The sequence below is a fragment of the Daktulosphaira vitifoliae genome, unplaced genomic scaffold (assembly GCF_025091365.1).
Source record: "Daktulosphaira vitifoliae isolate Bord-2020 unplaced genomic scaffold, ASM2509136v1 Scaffold_1, whole genome shotgun sequence".
NCBI lineage: Eukaryota > Metazoa > Arthropoda > Insecta > Hemiptera > Phylloxeridae > Daktulosphaira > Daktulosphaira vitifoliae.
The window spans coordinates 10,242,276-10,254,449 of NW_026099572.1; the positions used below are offsets into that span (position 1 = coordinate 10,242,276).

Consider the following 12,174-nt stretch of genomic DNA (forward strand, 5'->3'; position numbering starts at 1 on the left):
ATCCCAAAAGTCGGGATCCGTTGCCCGGGTTGCACCACGTGGAGGTGGGGGCAGGACTTTGCGAAGGGGGCATAAATAACTTACAAACACAAAACACAAACACGAATACCTGAGGCGCCGGCCTAAACCAGCGCCTTAGGTCCTCCTGCACCGGGCGGCGCGGCTGCCGCTGCCTTAGGCGTTCGGCTTCCTCCTTCCTTTTCAGGACGGATTCGGCGAACGCCTGGACGAGCCTCCACGTCTCCCGGCTTCCCAACATCAGGTCCACCAAGGACCCGACGCGGATCGTGGACCCCAGACGGGACTCCAGCGAGTCCCGTTCCTGGGCCCACGCCTCGCACCGGAAGAGGGTGTGCAGAGCGTTGTCTGCCTCTCCCGGGCGATCCTGGCAGTGGTCGCACGTCGGCGCGGCTGCCCTCCGAATACCGTGAAGGTATTCGTTGAAGCAGCCGTGGCCGGACAACACTTGCGTGAGACGGTAAGACATCTCACCGCGTGTCCGGTCCACCCACCTCTCCAGGCGGTCGGGTCCTATGAGGGACCTGGTCCACTCGCCTCTCGTCGTTTCCTCCGAGAGGCGAGCCCGCCACCGGAGCATGGTGGTCCGCCGGAGCGCCAACCATCTATCACTGATCTGACTACATATAACCCTAGTATAACGACTTTAAAATGCGACGATCGCTATTTGATCATCCTGACAGTCTACACTTACAAGCTATTATATTCCTTCTATTTTTATGTTTGCGACTCTAAAAAATGTGTTTGATTAATCAATCAGTTGGTATTTATAAATTATATTTTAGACCCCATCGTTTTATTGGTTTAGTATCTTAATTTGAATACGATGTAAACCTATAGGTTTACAGAGGATATTTGATTATGGGCATGTGATATTTCTTTTAAGTTGTTCAATATAGAATATTTGATTAAATATGACGTATTTAAATATCTGTATTGGGTTGTGAATGGCTGTTTCAGTTTATTTCATTAAGTACATGTATATGCTTTGTTATACTCTGTTATTGAATTGTACCGGGGTACATAATTCTGGCGCCTATTTTTTATGCATCGCTATTTTGAAAATATAAAAATAGTCTACAACTCTATAATTTCTATTACGTCATATTTCAATGCTGCCTGGGATACGTACACTTTGTACCCGCTACAATATCTAGACTACTAACTAATCAATAATTAGAACAATTGTATTATTATTAATAATAATAAACCAACAAATTAATTATTTAAAATAAAATATATTTGATTAAATTTATGTAATTTGTTAGCTTTTAGAAATATGTATTTTTTAATAATTTTTACCCCATTAATATTATTTTATTTTACCAATAGTTTAAATTATTTATTATAATATTTTACATAAAACATGTATTTTAATTATTTAAAAAATTAATTTTAATAGTTAATAATAAAATGCAGTAAATAATTTAATAGTGTTTCTTACACTATTTGTTAAAATTTTAAGTGAAACATTTTAGATTTTTATCTTTATATTTTCCAGACATTGAGTACTTGAAAACTGCATTACCTCCGACAATAGAACAATCATTTTTTACGTATTTGAAAAAACTCACTGCTAAAGATGTAACTCTTTATGCCATTGACGAAGGCTCCGTTGTATTTCCAAGGTAATTTAATTATAAATAAATTTATTGCATATCTTAAGGTTAACATGATTTATGGTACACTTGATGGTTTGAATACTGTCACTTCTGTTTGATAATATACAATTAGGTCAGTGATGAATAATTGTAAAGTTATTCTAAAAGTATTTTCAAATGTTTAATTTTATTGAAATCTTGTTTTTTTTTTAATCAAGCAATTTAATATTATAACTTATTAAATTTTTGACTTTTCTGCGATAATGTACTCTATAGAATTTGTTTATTATAATCAATATCAGTTAATACGCATGTATCTCATTAATATTTTGTATTTGCATATATAATATTTAATCTTATGATTTTAAAAAGTACCCTATAAGGCGCTTTGACTTTGATACGAGTTTATCAGTGGCGTCTCGTGGGTGCTGGTAGTAGGGATGTGACTTTAAATATAATACCACTAATCATTAGTATCAAAAATTGTCAAATTAAATATAATAAAACTAAACTTAATTCATATATTCAGTGGCGTATTTAGAAATTTATATTGGGGGGGGAGCACAAAAAGTGTTTATAAATAAAGTACCATAAAACGACTTTTTTTTTGCTCATAACTTTTGTTAACTCATATTTTAGATTTTTTTGAAAAAAATTCTGTTATTAGTTTTGAATCAATTTTTATTAATGAAAATATTTATTTTTATACAGTGTATAATTCTACGTAATAAATAATTCAAAAATAAGTGATAAAATTATCGGGACAACTGCGGGCGTTAAATTTTGCTCCCCAAGACAGCTTATCGACTAACATTTCATAAACCCATGTTATTATCGATAACTAAAAATTAACTTTCTAATGATATTATACATTATTACATTGCTTGATAAAATATTTACATGACTCAGTCAATGGGGGAGGGGGGGCACGTGCCCCTGTGCCCCTTCCACTAAATAAGCCACTTCACATATTATTATTTTAAAGGTCGCAGAAGAAAATAGAAATGAAGATAATAATAGTGATTATACAATTATAGCAACTGATAAAACGATGAGCGTACACGCAGTTATTTCTAAAAATAAATTACCCATATAGTAATATACTAAAATTTTTCCGTATGGACGACGCTGCCGGTCGTCTAAACACTACTCGTGTGTAAATACGTACCACCTACATATACTTCTGGTATCTGAGGGAAAAAACTTAAATGTTCGTAAACGATAAATGTATCTTATAATTTAAAAATTTGCATTTTTAATAAAAATGTAGAATTAAGAATATACAATTAATTTTAGTAGGGGTGCGATCGTCTCGTCGTCAAAACTACGAACCGCTACTGGAGTTTATTTAGCTGGGCTTATTATTATTTTTTAAAGATTTAAAATAATAATAATAATAATAATAATAGAAAGACTATCAGTTATAGCCACCATAAAACCTATTGTAGCCATTTAATATTTGGTTAATAGATCATGAGCTATACCTCTTATTCTTGAAACAGATTAATTTTTACAATAAAAATTAATCTGGTGTTTAATTAATTAATGAGTTTTAGTGCATGTTGGCTTAAAACCCCTTTAAAAATACTTCTAAAACAAATCAACTTAATTTGTAGCCATAAGTAGTATAGTGCCCAAAACTGGTGCATTCACTTTCTTAGTAAAAATAATAGTAACAATTTAAATATTTTTCTGAAGTATTAGCATTTTCGATAATTTTTAGCTTTGATGCGAAGGTATTAATTTTACTATGTGTTAATTATTTTTTTTTTTTGAGTCTGTCACTACTTTTTTTTGCTTACAAAGGTCTGAATAATCGAATTAAGAAAATTATTTTTCTTTTCTCTCTTCTTTTTTTCTGATAAATGTTTGCCATAGAGGTACCGAAATTTACAACTATTTTTTATAATATCTTCATAAAAATTTTAATACTAAATTTAATTGCTATAATAATTATTTATTCCTTTATTATACTTATAAATTATTACTTGTGATCAGGATATAATTAAGAAAATAGGAGTTGATTTGTTTTTAGAAAAACCCAACAAATCCTTCAAAAAGTTAAACACTATCTACAAAATTATAATGAAGCGTTTTGTATGTTAATGATTTTAATTACTCTCAGTTATTATCTGTACTTGTCCTAACTATTCTGCGACCCCACTGTGCTGGTTTTTTTTTATGGTGAGATCGATCGATTTTTTAATTTTTTTGTTTTTACCTTTTATTCTTTAAACTTAAGTCATAATATCCCAGTGTTGGGAAAGTTCCTTTTTAAATGGAACTCGTTCCGTTCCCCGTTCATTTTCTAAAATATGAACTCGTTCCAGATCCTAGTTCTTTATATTAAGAAGGAACTTGTTCCAGATCCAGTTCTTCCAAAATAAGAACTCGTTCCACTCTTCGTTCCTTTTATGTAACCAAGTTATTTAAAAAATTGTGGCAATGAGATCATGATAACGGTCATCAATGATTTTCATCAGCAGTCGAATACAAAACAAATTTGTAGTATTCCTTATCTAAAAGTATTCGAAAATTATATTTATAAGCAGGTAGTAAATGCTAACGACTTGTGTCAACGCGACCAATGTCTATTGTCTACATATAAGTTAGAAATAATAAATCAGAAAACCCAAAACCTTTAACATACAGAGTGTTCAGTAAGTCAGGAAACGGGTTTCTATTGTTCTCATTGTTTGTAACAATGAGAACAATAGAAACCCGTTTCCTGACTTACTGAACACCCTGTATATTAGTTAACAAGAAACGACGATAATATTTGGTACATTATTTAATATATGTACACATATATTAAATATTTTCTGTATACCTACATGTGATAATAACTCTATTTATAGTTAATTGATTTATTTAAACAGCCTACGATTTTGACTGGGTATACAGAGTGTTCAGTAAGTCTTGAAACGGGTTTCTATTATTCTCATTGTTACAAACAACACTGTTGTCTCAACACTGTAATATCCCCAATAGTAATATTCATTTTTATTAGTGATATTAGGTTTTTTAAGTAACTCACTTAAGTATGCTTTTATAATTGGCCGTTTTACTAATAACTCTATTAATTTTATTTAAATAGTTTGAGTTTTTATAATATAATATATTATATTATAAATTTATATAATAACATATATTATATTAGATAATCTAGTACAAACAAATCCGTGAGTATTGTGATAAATGTATAATTTTTTAAACTCTTTTTAAGCCCATAAAGGGCCGTAGCGGCCTCCCCCAAAGGAGGAGGTTTCTTAACTATTGATACTCCGGGACGGTTGGTTAGTCTGTCGCCTGAGAGAGGGATGGAGTCGCCAATTACCGAACTGATCTCTGGCTCGGCAAAGAAGCCGCCCGTGACCGAGTTTCGAACCCGTGTCAGTGCGTGTCAAGCACTGCCGCGTTACTGACTCAGCCACACCGTCCTTATATTTATAAAAAATATAAGTATTTTATTATACGACCGGTTTTGACAATAGTCATCATTACGCATACCAATTAATTTAACATTGAAAAAATTAAACATAATATAAACAAATACAATTATTGTATTGGATTATCTAGTTAAAGTTTAATATTAAAAAGAGTATTAAATTATTTTCCTACTATTGAATTTTTATATTTGAAAAATTTACGAAATTGTGAAAAATTTCACATTAATATAAAATAATAAGTTTAGCTGTTTTAAACGTGTATAAATTAGGTTTAATTATTATTTGTGAAGACTGAGAAATTCTGCGAAACGTTATTATTATATACATGCTAACAAATTAATATGATTATTATTAACTAAGTGGTTGAAATTTCATTAATTTTTGAACCAATAGTTTAGTTTTAGTCGATCATTATGCATTTTGACCTTTGTACAGTAAATTAGTATAATTATTATCAATTTATCATTTTTATTTATTTTAATGCTTTGTTAAAAAACTTAATATAATTAATCAATTATTGATTTATTACGTAATGCTTGTGTATTATGTATAGAATTAGGCATAATGAATTTTAATTATTATACTTCATTTATATGAAACGTATTAAAAACATTTCAAATTATCTAATTTAGTAATTTATTTAAGAAATAATAATTTCAGTTATCTTTTTTTTTTGTTTATTGAATAACTGCTTTTATAAAATTTTGTTTATTTAAGATTTTTAAATTTAAGTTTGAAGTATGTTTTACGAGATAAGTTATCGCGAATACTTTATTTAATGTGCATGTATTTATACTCTAATACAATTTAATCTTAAATTTACTACCAAATTTATCATAGCATTAATTTATCTTATATTTATTTATTTATTTTAAATTATAAACGGGTAAAAAAAACCCCTTTATCATTATATTATATATTTAATACTGAATACTATTCAAAAATTATTTGTTTTTTTTTTTAATATAACAATATGAACGCTTTTACAATTAATATATTACACTTTTACTAGTACACTAACTAATCATATTTGAAATATTAATAAAACGAGTAATAAAAATATTAGAGTAAGACAACTGGTCGGAGACGAAAATTTCTTTGTAATCAAAATTGGTACGGAAATAGGTGTATAAAGAATGAATTGGAAATAAAATTTAGTATTAAATTAAGAATTTAGAACTCCGAAGTCCTAAAAAAAACCCAGAATCCTTTTAAAATTCCAAAAGTCTATAATTTAGATTTTATTATGCATATCATTATTTTTTACTCGAATTTCAATAAATTTTGGAATATTTATGGTAAGTTATTTTGATGTTACAGAGTACCTTTAATTCGTGTAGAAGGACCATTAATTGTAACTCAACTTCTGGAAACGACTCTATTGACATTGGTTAACTTTTCTAGGTATGAAATAAAAGATCAGATAGTCATTTGATTGTTTGTTAATATACTATGAAATATTTTTGTTAAAATATTATTAAATTCATTTTTTAGTTTAATGGCTACCAATGCTGCTCGATATAGAATGGCAGCTGGTGACAATGTATCTTTATTGGAATTTGGTCTTAGGCGAGCTCAAGGTCCTGATGGTGGACTCTCGGCTTCTAAATACGCTTATATAGGTATGCATGTATTTTTTTACCACACTTGCTTTATAAAACTAAACATTTGGTGCGGTTGTAACTTCTTCAGTATCAATTATTACAATCGCAATGTGCTGGGTACTGGTTGTACTTGTTTATTGATTGCGTTTTACGTAGTGTCAGACTGTGACTGGTACTGAACCAATTGCGTATTGTTACATTTTTTATTTTACCGTAATCAACACTAAACTTGAATTTATTTCGTGCACCTGTATCAAAACACGAATACCTTACAAAATGCTTTATTACATTTTCGACGTTTGTAGTTTAATTTTTTATTTTCTGACACAAAATTTTTTAACGTGATATTCAATAGAGTTCGCTCTCTAAATAATTTATTTGTATTGGATATAATTTAGTGATAGGACTTTTATGTTTGGAGTCACGTGAAATAAGTATTGTTTTAAATGCAACACAAATATCTGACTTTCTATAATACAAATAATCATTAAATATGAATCCAATTAAATCGAATTTTTTTGTTACACAAAGTAAAATTATATTAAATAAACAATAAAATCAAGAGTATTATAATCTCAAAATCGAATTAGTATGTCGAAGTAGTTGATTAAAAATAGAAAAGTATCTAACTGTATTTTTAAAACTAATAAAAAAAAAAAGTAACCAATTTACAATTGCTTTTAAAACATTTAAAAATTTGCTCAAAAATTAGCTTGAAAAAGCTAGGCAAAATTTACTGGGAAAATTATTTACAATGATAAAATATTATTATAATATTATTTTAACCTCAGCACTAAATGTGAACCGATATACTTATTATATTTTACTAGTGACCCTTTTTAAATTTTACTCATTTTAATAATTAAATATTAGCTATATTTTTGTTATACTTTTTGTGTAAAATATTTATTGTGCCAGGTGCAATTGAATGCTCCTAATAATATCTGTAAATACGGTTTGAATGATCTTAGGTTGGAGCGTAGAACCAGCTAGATGGAGTCTAGTTTAAAATATAATTAATACTTTCATTTGTAATTATTTTATAATTGAAGTTTTAATTTATCTATAATACCATACTGTGTATAGTATAAGATTTTATTATATTATTGAATATATACATTTAAAATACATTCTTATGTATATTTGTAGGAGGGTTTGATGGAACAAGTAACTTGCTTGCTGGAAAAATGTTTAACATACCAGTTAAAGGAACTCATGCCCATGCTTATATAACATCATTTTCAGATCCTAGTGAATTAAAAACTAAGGTACTTGAATAGTAGTGATACGTTTAACGTAATATAAATTTTTGTATTTTGATATAATAAACAAAAAAGAGTTTTCTATACATAAAATGTACACATTTTAATGGGAAATTTAATGCTAAAATTTTCTCTAGTACTGCTTCTGAAAATTAAAGAAAATATCTTATCTTCAGTCAACACATTTATTTACTGACATAATAGTGGAAAATTTTCTTATTTACCAATTTAAAAATTAGTATTCTTGAAAATTTTAGAAATTTATATGTATTAATTTGTTAAAATATTTTTAGGGGTGGAGATTATTGAATTTAATTTTACTAAAAATTGTATTTTAGTTTAAACATAGATTATTTTAATGATGTCTTATGTATACTTATGTTATATATACATGTATGTATGTATATGTATAACATGGATTAGTTAATAATCTTTTAAAGAAAAAGATACATAAAAGATTTTACATACTTATTGCTATTTTTTTAGACTTTAAAAAATATAAAGAATGGCAAAGAACAAAATTTGATAGAACTTACATTATCATGGCGAACTAAAACATCAAAACTATTGAATATTTCTGAAAGTCAAGCTTCTGATGGAGAACTAGCAGCACTTGTTTCATTTGCCATAGCTTTTCCAGAAGGCTTTATTGCTCTTATTGATACATATGATGTTAATAAGTACGTAAAAAAAAAACTGAATGCATAATATATTATATAATGGAGTAAAAATAATGTAATTATGGGATTATTAATATTTTAAAACTAAATTATAATATTACATATAAAAATTTTTGTAAGTGAAAATTTAAAAATTTGTGGTAACTTAAAATTTATATTTTTTAAAATTTTTATCCAAAATTATTAATTTGTATTTAATTATTTTTCATATTTATTTATATTGTTAAAATGTTTATATTTTAAGTAACGTTTTTAGATAATTTTGTAATTAATTCTTTTTGGTCATATAAAAATTCATGTATAAATAATATTACCCATGAGTGATCAATTTTTATTATAATCATTTATCGCGTTTGAAATATGAAATATTTTATTTGCTTCTATGCATTTTAAACTTCATGTAATACATACATTAAAAAATGACTAATATTTTTAAAACTGAACAGTAAGTAAAAAAAAAAAGTATTCAAATATTTCACATAATTGACAACAACTAATTTTGTGAGAAAATATGTAGTTTTCTTTGAAATAGAATTTTTTACTAACTATAATAATCTTGTGAAGATTTTAACATGCTATAAAACTTTAATAATTTTTTTATATTCTTAAGTATTAATTATTTATGCTTTTAATTTTAATGAAATGTTTTTAAGTAAAGAACAAATTTTGAAGTTTTAGGAATGTTTAGTTTTTGCATTTTTTTAAATCACAAAAATTGATATAACTATAGCAAAAAAAAAAAAAAATTTCAGTTTTTTCTGTTCTAAATATTACAGGTGGCATTACTTAGGACCAAAACAACTACCTGTCATTTCAAGTTTTGGGTAAGAATTCCCATTATCGCATGTGTTTGTCCAAGGGAATAATGCTCATTGCTTTTAATATATTAGGTTAATTTTGATACTTATATGTTAGAGGATAATCATTTTTATTATGTATCAATACTTCACTAATAAACCCATCAAATTTTTACATTTAAAGCATGTAAAAATCCACATATAAATGTTGGTTGAAACGCATGCTTGATTAGGTTAAATGGTTCGCACTGGTTTAAAATGGCTAATATATTATAGTATTAGTTTTATAGTTAATAAATAAACTACTAGTAAATTTTGAACTTAATAACATAACTAATCTTAAATACTGTATTCTGTTATAGGAGTGGAATTTTAAACTTCTGTGCCGTTGCTTTAGCTTTGAATGATCTTGGATACAAAGCCATTGGCGTAAGAATTGATAGTGGAGATTTAGCTTATTTATCTAATAAATCTCGTGAAACTTTTATTTTGGTTGCTAAAGAGTGAGTATCAAATACAAATAATTTCTTTTGAATAGGGTTACTTTGATAATTTGGTCTATATAAAATTGTATAGGTTTAATATACCATGGTTCGCTAATTTAACTATTATTGCTTCAAATGACATTAATGAAGAAACAATTTGGAGTTTAAATGATCAAAAACATAGCATTGATTGTTTTGGAATAGGAACACATTTAGGTAAACTTAAAAATTAATAAAAATATTTTTTATCAATTTAATTTTTAAATATGCTTGAATTTTAGTTACATGTCAAAGGCAACCAGCTTTAGGCTGTGTTTATAAGTTAGTGGAAGTTAACAGCTTACCACGTATAAAATTAAGTCAAGATGGAGGAAAAATTACAATGCCTGGTAAAAAGGATGCTTTTAGATTGTTTGGTGGTGATGGTATGACATAAATTTATTAAAATAATAATAATTTTATTAAAATTAACAGAATAACTGAAATGATGAAAAATCATGTGTTCAGGTTATGCATTGGTAGATATGCTTGTTATGTCCAATGAAACACCTCCAGTTGCTAAAAATAAACTTCTATGTCGTCATCCATTTGATCAAAAGAAACGAGCTTTTGTTGTGCCATCAGCTATTAAACCATTATACAAAGTAATACTTTCAAAAATATATATTTTTTATTCTTATTTTAATCCATTGTAATAATTTTTATTAAGGTTTACTGGAAAGATGGTCAAATAACACAATATTTACCAGATTTAAGAGAAATAAGAGAACATGTCAAAGAATCTTTAAGGACTCTAAGACCTGATATAAGAAGGAATCTTAATCCTACACCATATAAGGTTTATATCAATTTGTATAATTTATTTTGAATTTATTTATTCAAATTAATTTCTCCTAAATAAAGGTTTCTGTTTCGGACAACTTATATGAGTATATGCATGAGTTATGGATGCGAAATTCACCAATTGGAGAGTTATCTTAAACATATAATCAAAGTGCAACTAAATTAAATTGTTACCATTCAATATTCTCTTTTAGATTTTTACCAAATCTATTATTACTTCACTATAACTTAATATGTTTATCTTATAGTAGTAAATATGTTATTAAATATTCAAACTTTTATAAAGCATTCATGAGAGAATATTTTGGTATTTTTATGAAACTGCATCTCTTTTAGTTTATATAATATTAGCATCATAATGTTAAGTTTTTTATTTTTATTCTATGTTGTTGTTTTACTAATGAAACCAAATAATTGAGTATTAATTGCTTTTTATTTTTCAAATTTAACAAGTTAATTCTAAATTTTATGTTTTACATAAATATAATATTTAAACATCACCATTATAATTTATTGTAAGAATTATTATAGATATAATTCTTGTGTTGGTACTTTTGTTATTTAATTTTTAGAATCAAATAGAGATAATTAAAAATGAACAAATTAAAAATATAAAATAATCTAAGAATTTTTAGTCTGACAATAGTACATCATCTAGTAAAGTGTTAATATAAAAAATGTATTTATTTTTGTTATCTTATTAGAAAACTTGTAAAATGTAAAAACTTGCATTCCTTTATTTTAGTTTGATTATTAAATAAGTTATTATTGGGATCAAAAGTTAATTGCATATTATTTATTTAATACATTTTTATGTTTCTAATGTTCACTATTTTTTTGTTTGTATTTGTTTAGTATGTTTTAATTGTTATGGAATGAAGATAATTATTTTTGAGTATTTTTCATTCTATATATTTTGAATTTTATTGTTTTTGATGTTGCTTCAGATTGTTATGTACTTAATTTGGAAAATGTTTACCTTTAAAAATTGTTAATAAATTATAAAAACTAAAATGTTTTTAGTATTTTTTAATAATTTGGCAGTATTCCAGGAATATATTTCAAGTAAAAAAAAAAAAAAATCAAAACAAATATTTTTTAAATGATTGATTTTTTGCATATATTTTATACATTTTATTTTTAATTTAATTCTTTATACACATTTAGTATAAACAACTACAAACAATGTGATATATTTTATTTTTTGGTTATAATCAATATGTACCACGCATAGATGATTTTTTTTTATAAGCATATACCAAAATACATAATTCAATTTTGATGAATTTATATACTATGCTTTGCCACACATACAGAGTAGAACAGATCTAACTAACAATACTTATAAGTAATATAATTTTTGCATTATTAAATTAAGTCAATAGCATATTTTAGCTTCGATACAAAGCAGAAAATGTAATAATTTTACTATGTG

The 12,174-nt window shown here is 26.7% G+C and overlaps 1 protein-coding gene across 2 annotated transcripts in view; it reads left to right on the top strand.

Moving 5' to 3' along the window:
- The window catches only part of LOC126896927 (nicotinate phosphoribosyltransferase), a 36,270-nt gene extending 25,015 nt beyond the window's left edge, over positions 1-11,255 (top strand). Inside the window, exons 4-15 of one of the 2 annotated variants that reach the window (XM_050670120.1) lie at positions 1,520-1,646; positions 6,389-6,472; positions 6,563-6,690; positions 7,822-7,940; positions 8,421-8,614; positions 9,391-9,438; positions 9,774-9,914; positions 9,988-10,112; positions 10,178-10,321; positions 10,404-10,540; positions 10,606-10,734; positions 10,800-11,255. In XM_050670120.1, coding sequence (XP_050526077.1) covers positions 1,520-1,646; positions 6,389-6,472; positions 6,563-6,690; positions 7,822-7,940; positions 8,421-8,614; positions 9,391-9,438; positions 9,774-9,914; positions 9,988-10,112; positions 10,178-10,321; positions 10,404-10,540; positions 10,606-10,734; positions 10,800-10,877 — 1,454 coding nt within the window. In that variant the 3' untranslated portion in view covers positions 10,878-11,255. The remainder of the gene's footprint in view (positions 1-1,519; positions 1,647-6,388; positions 6,473-6,562; positions 6,691-7,821; positions 7,941-8,420; positions 8,615-9,390; positions 9,439-9,773; positions 9,915-9,987; positions 10,113-10,177; positions 10,322-10,403; positions 10,541-10,605; positions 10,735-10,799) is intronic. The other variant, XM_050670121.1, reaches the window with a different exon arrangement.
- Positions 11,256-12,174: the final 919 nt, after the last annotated feature.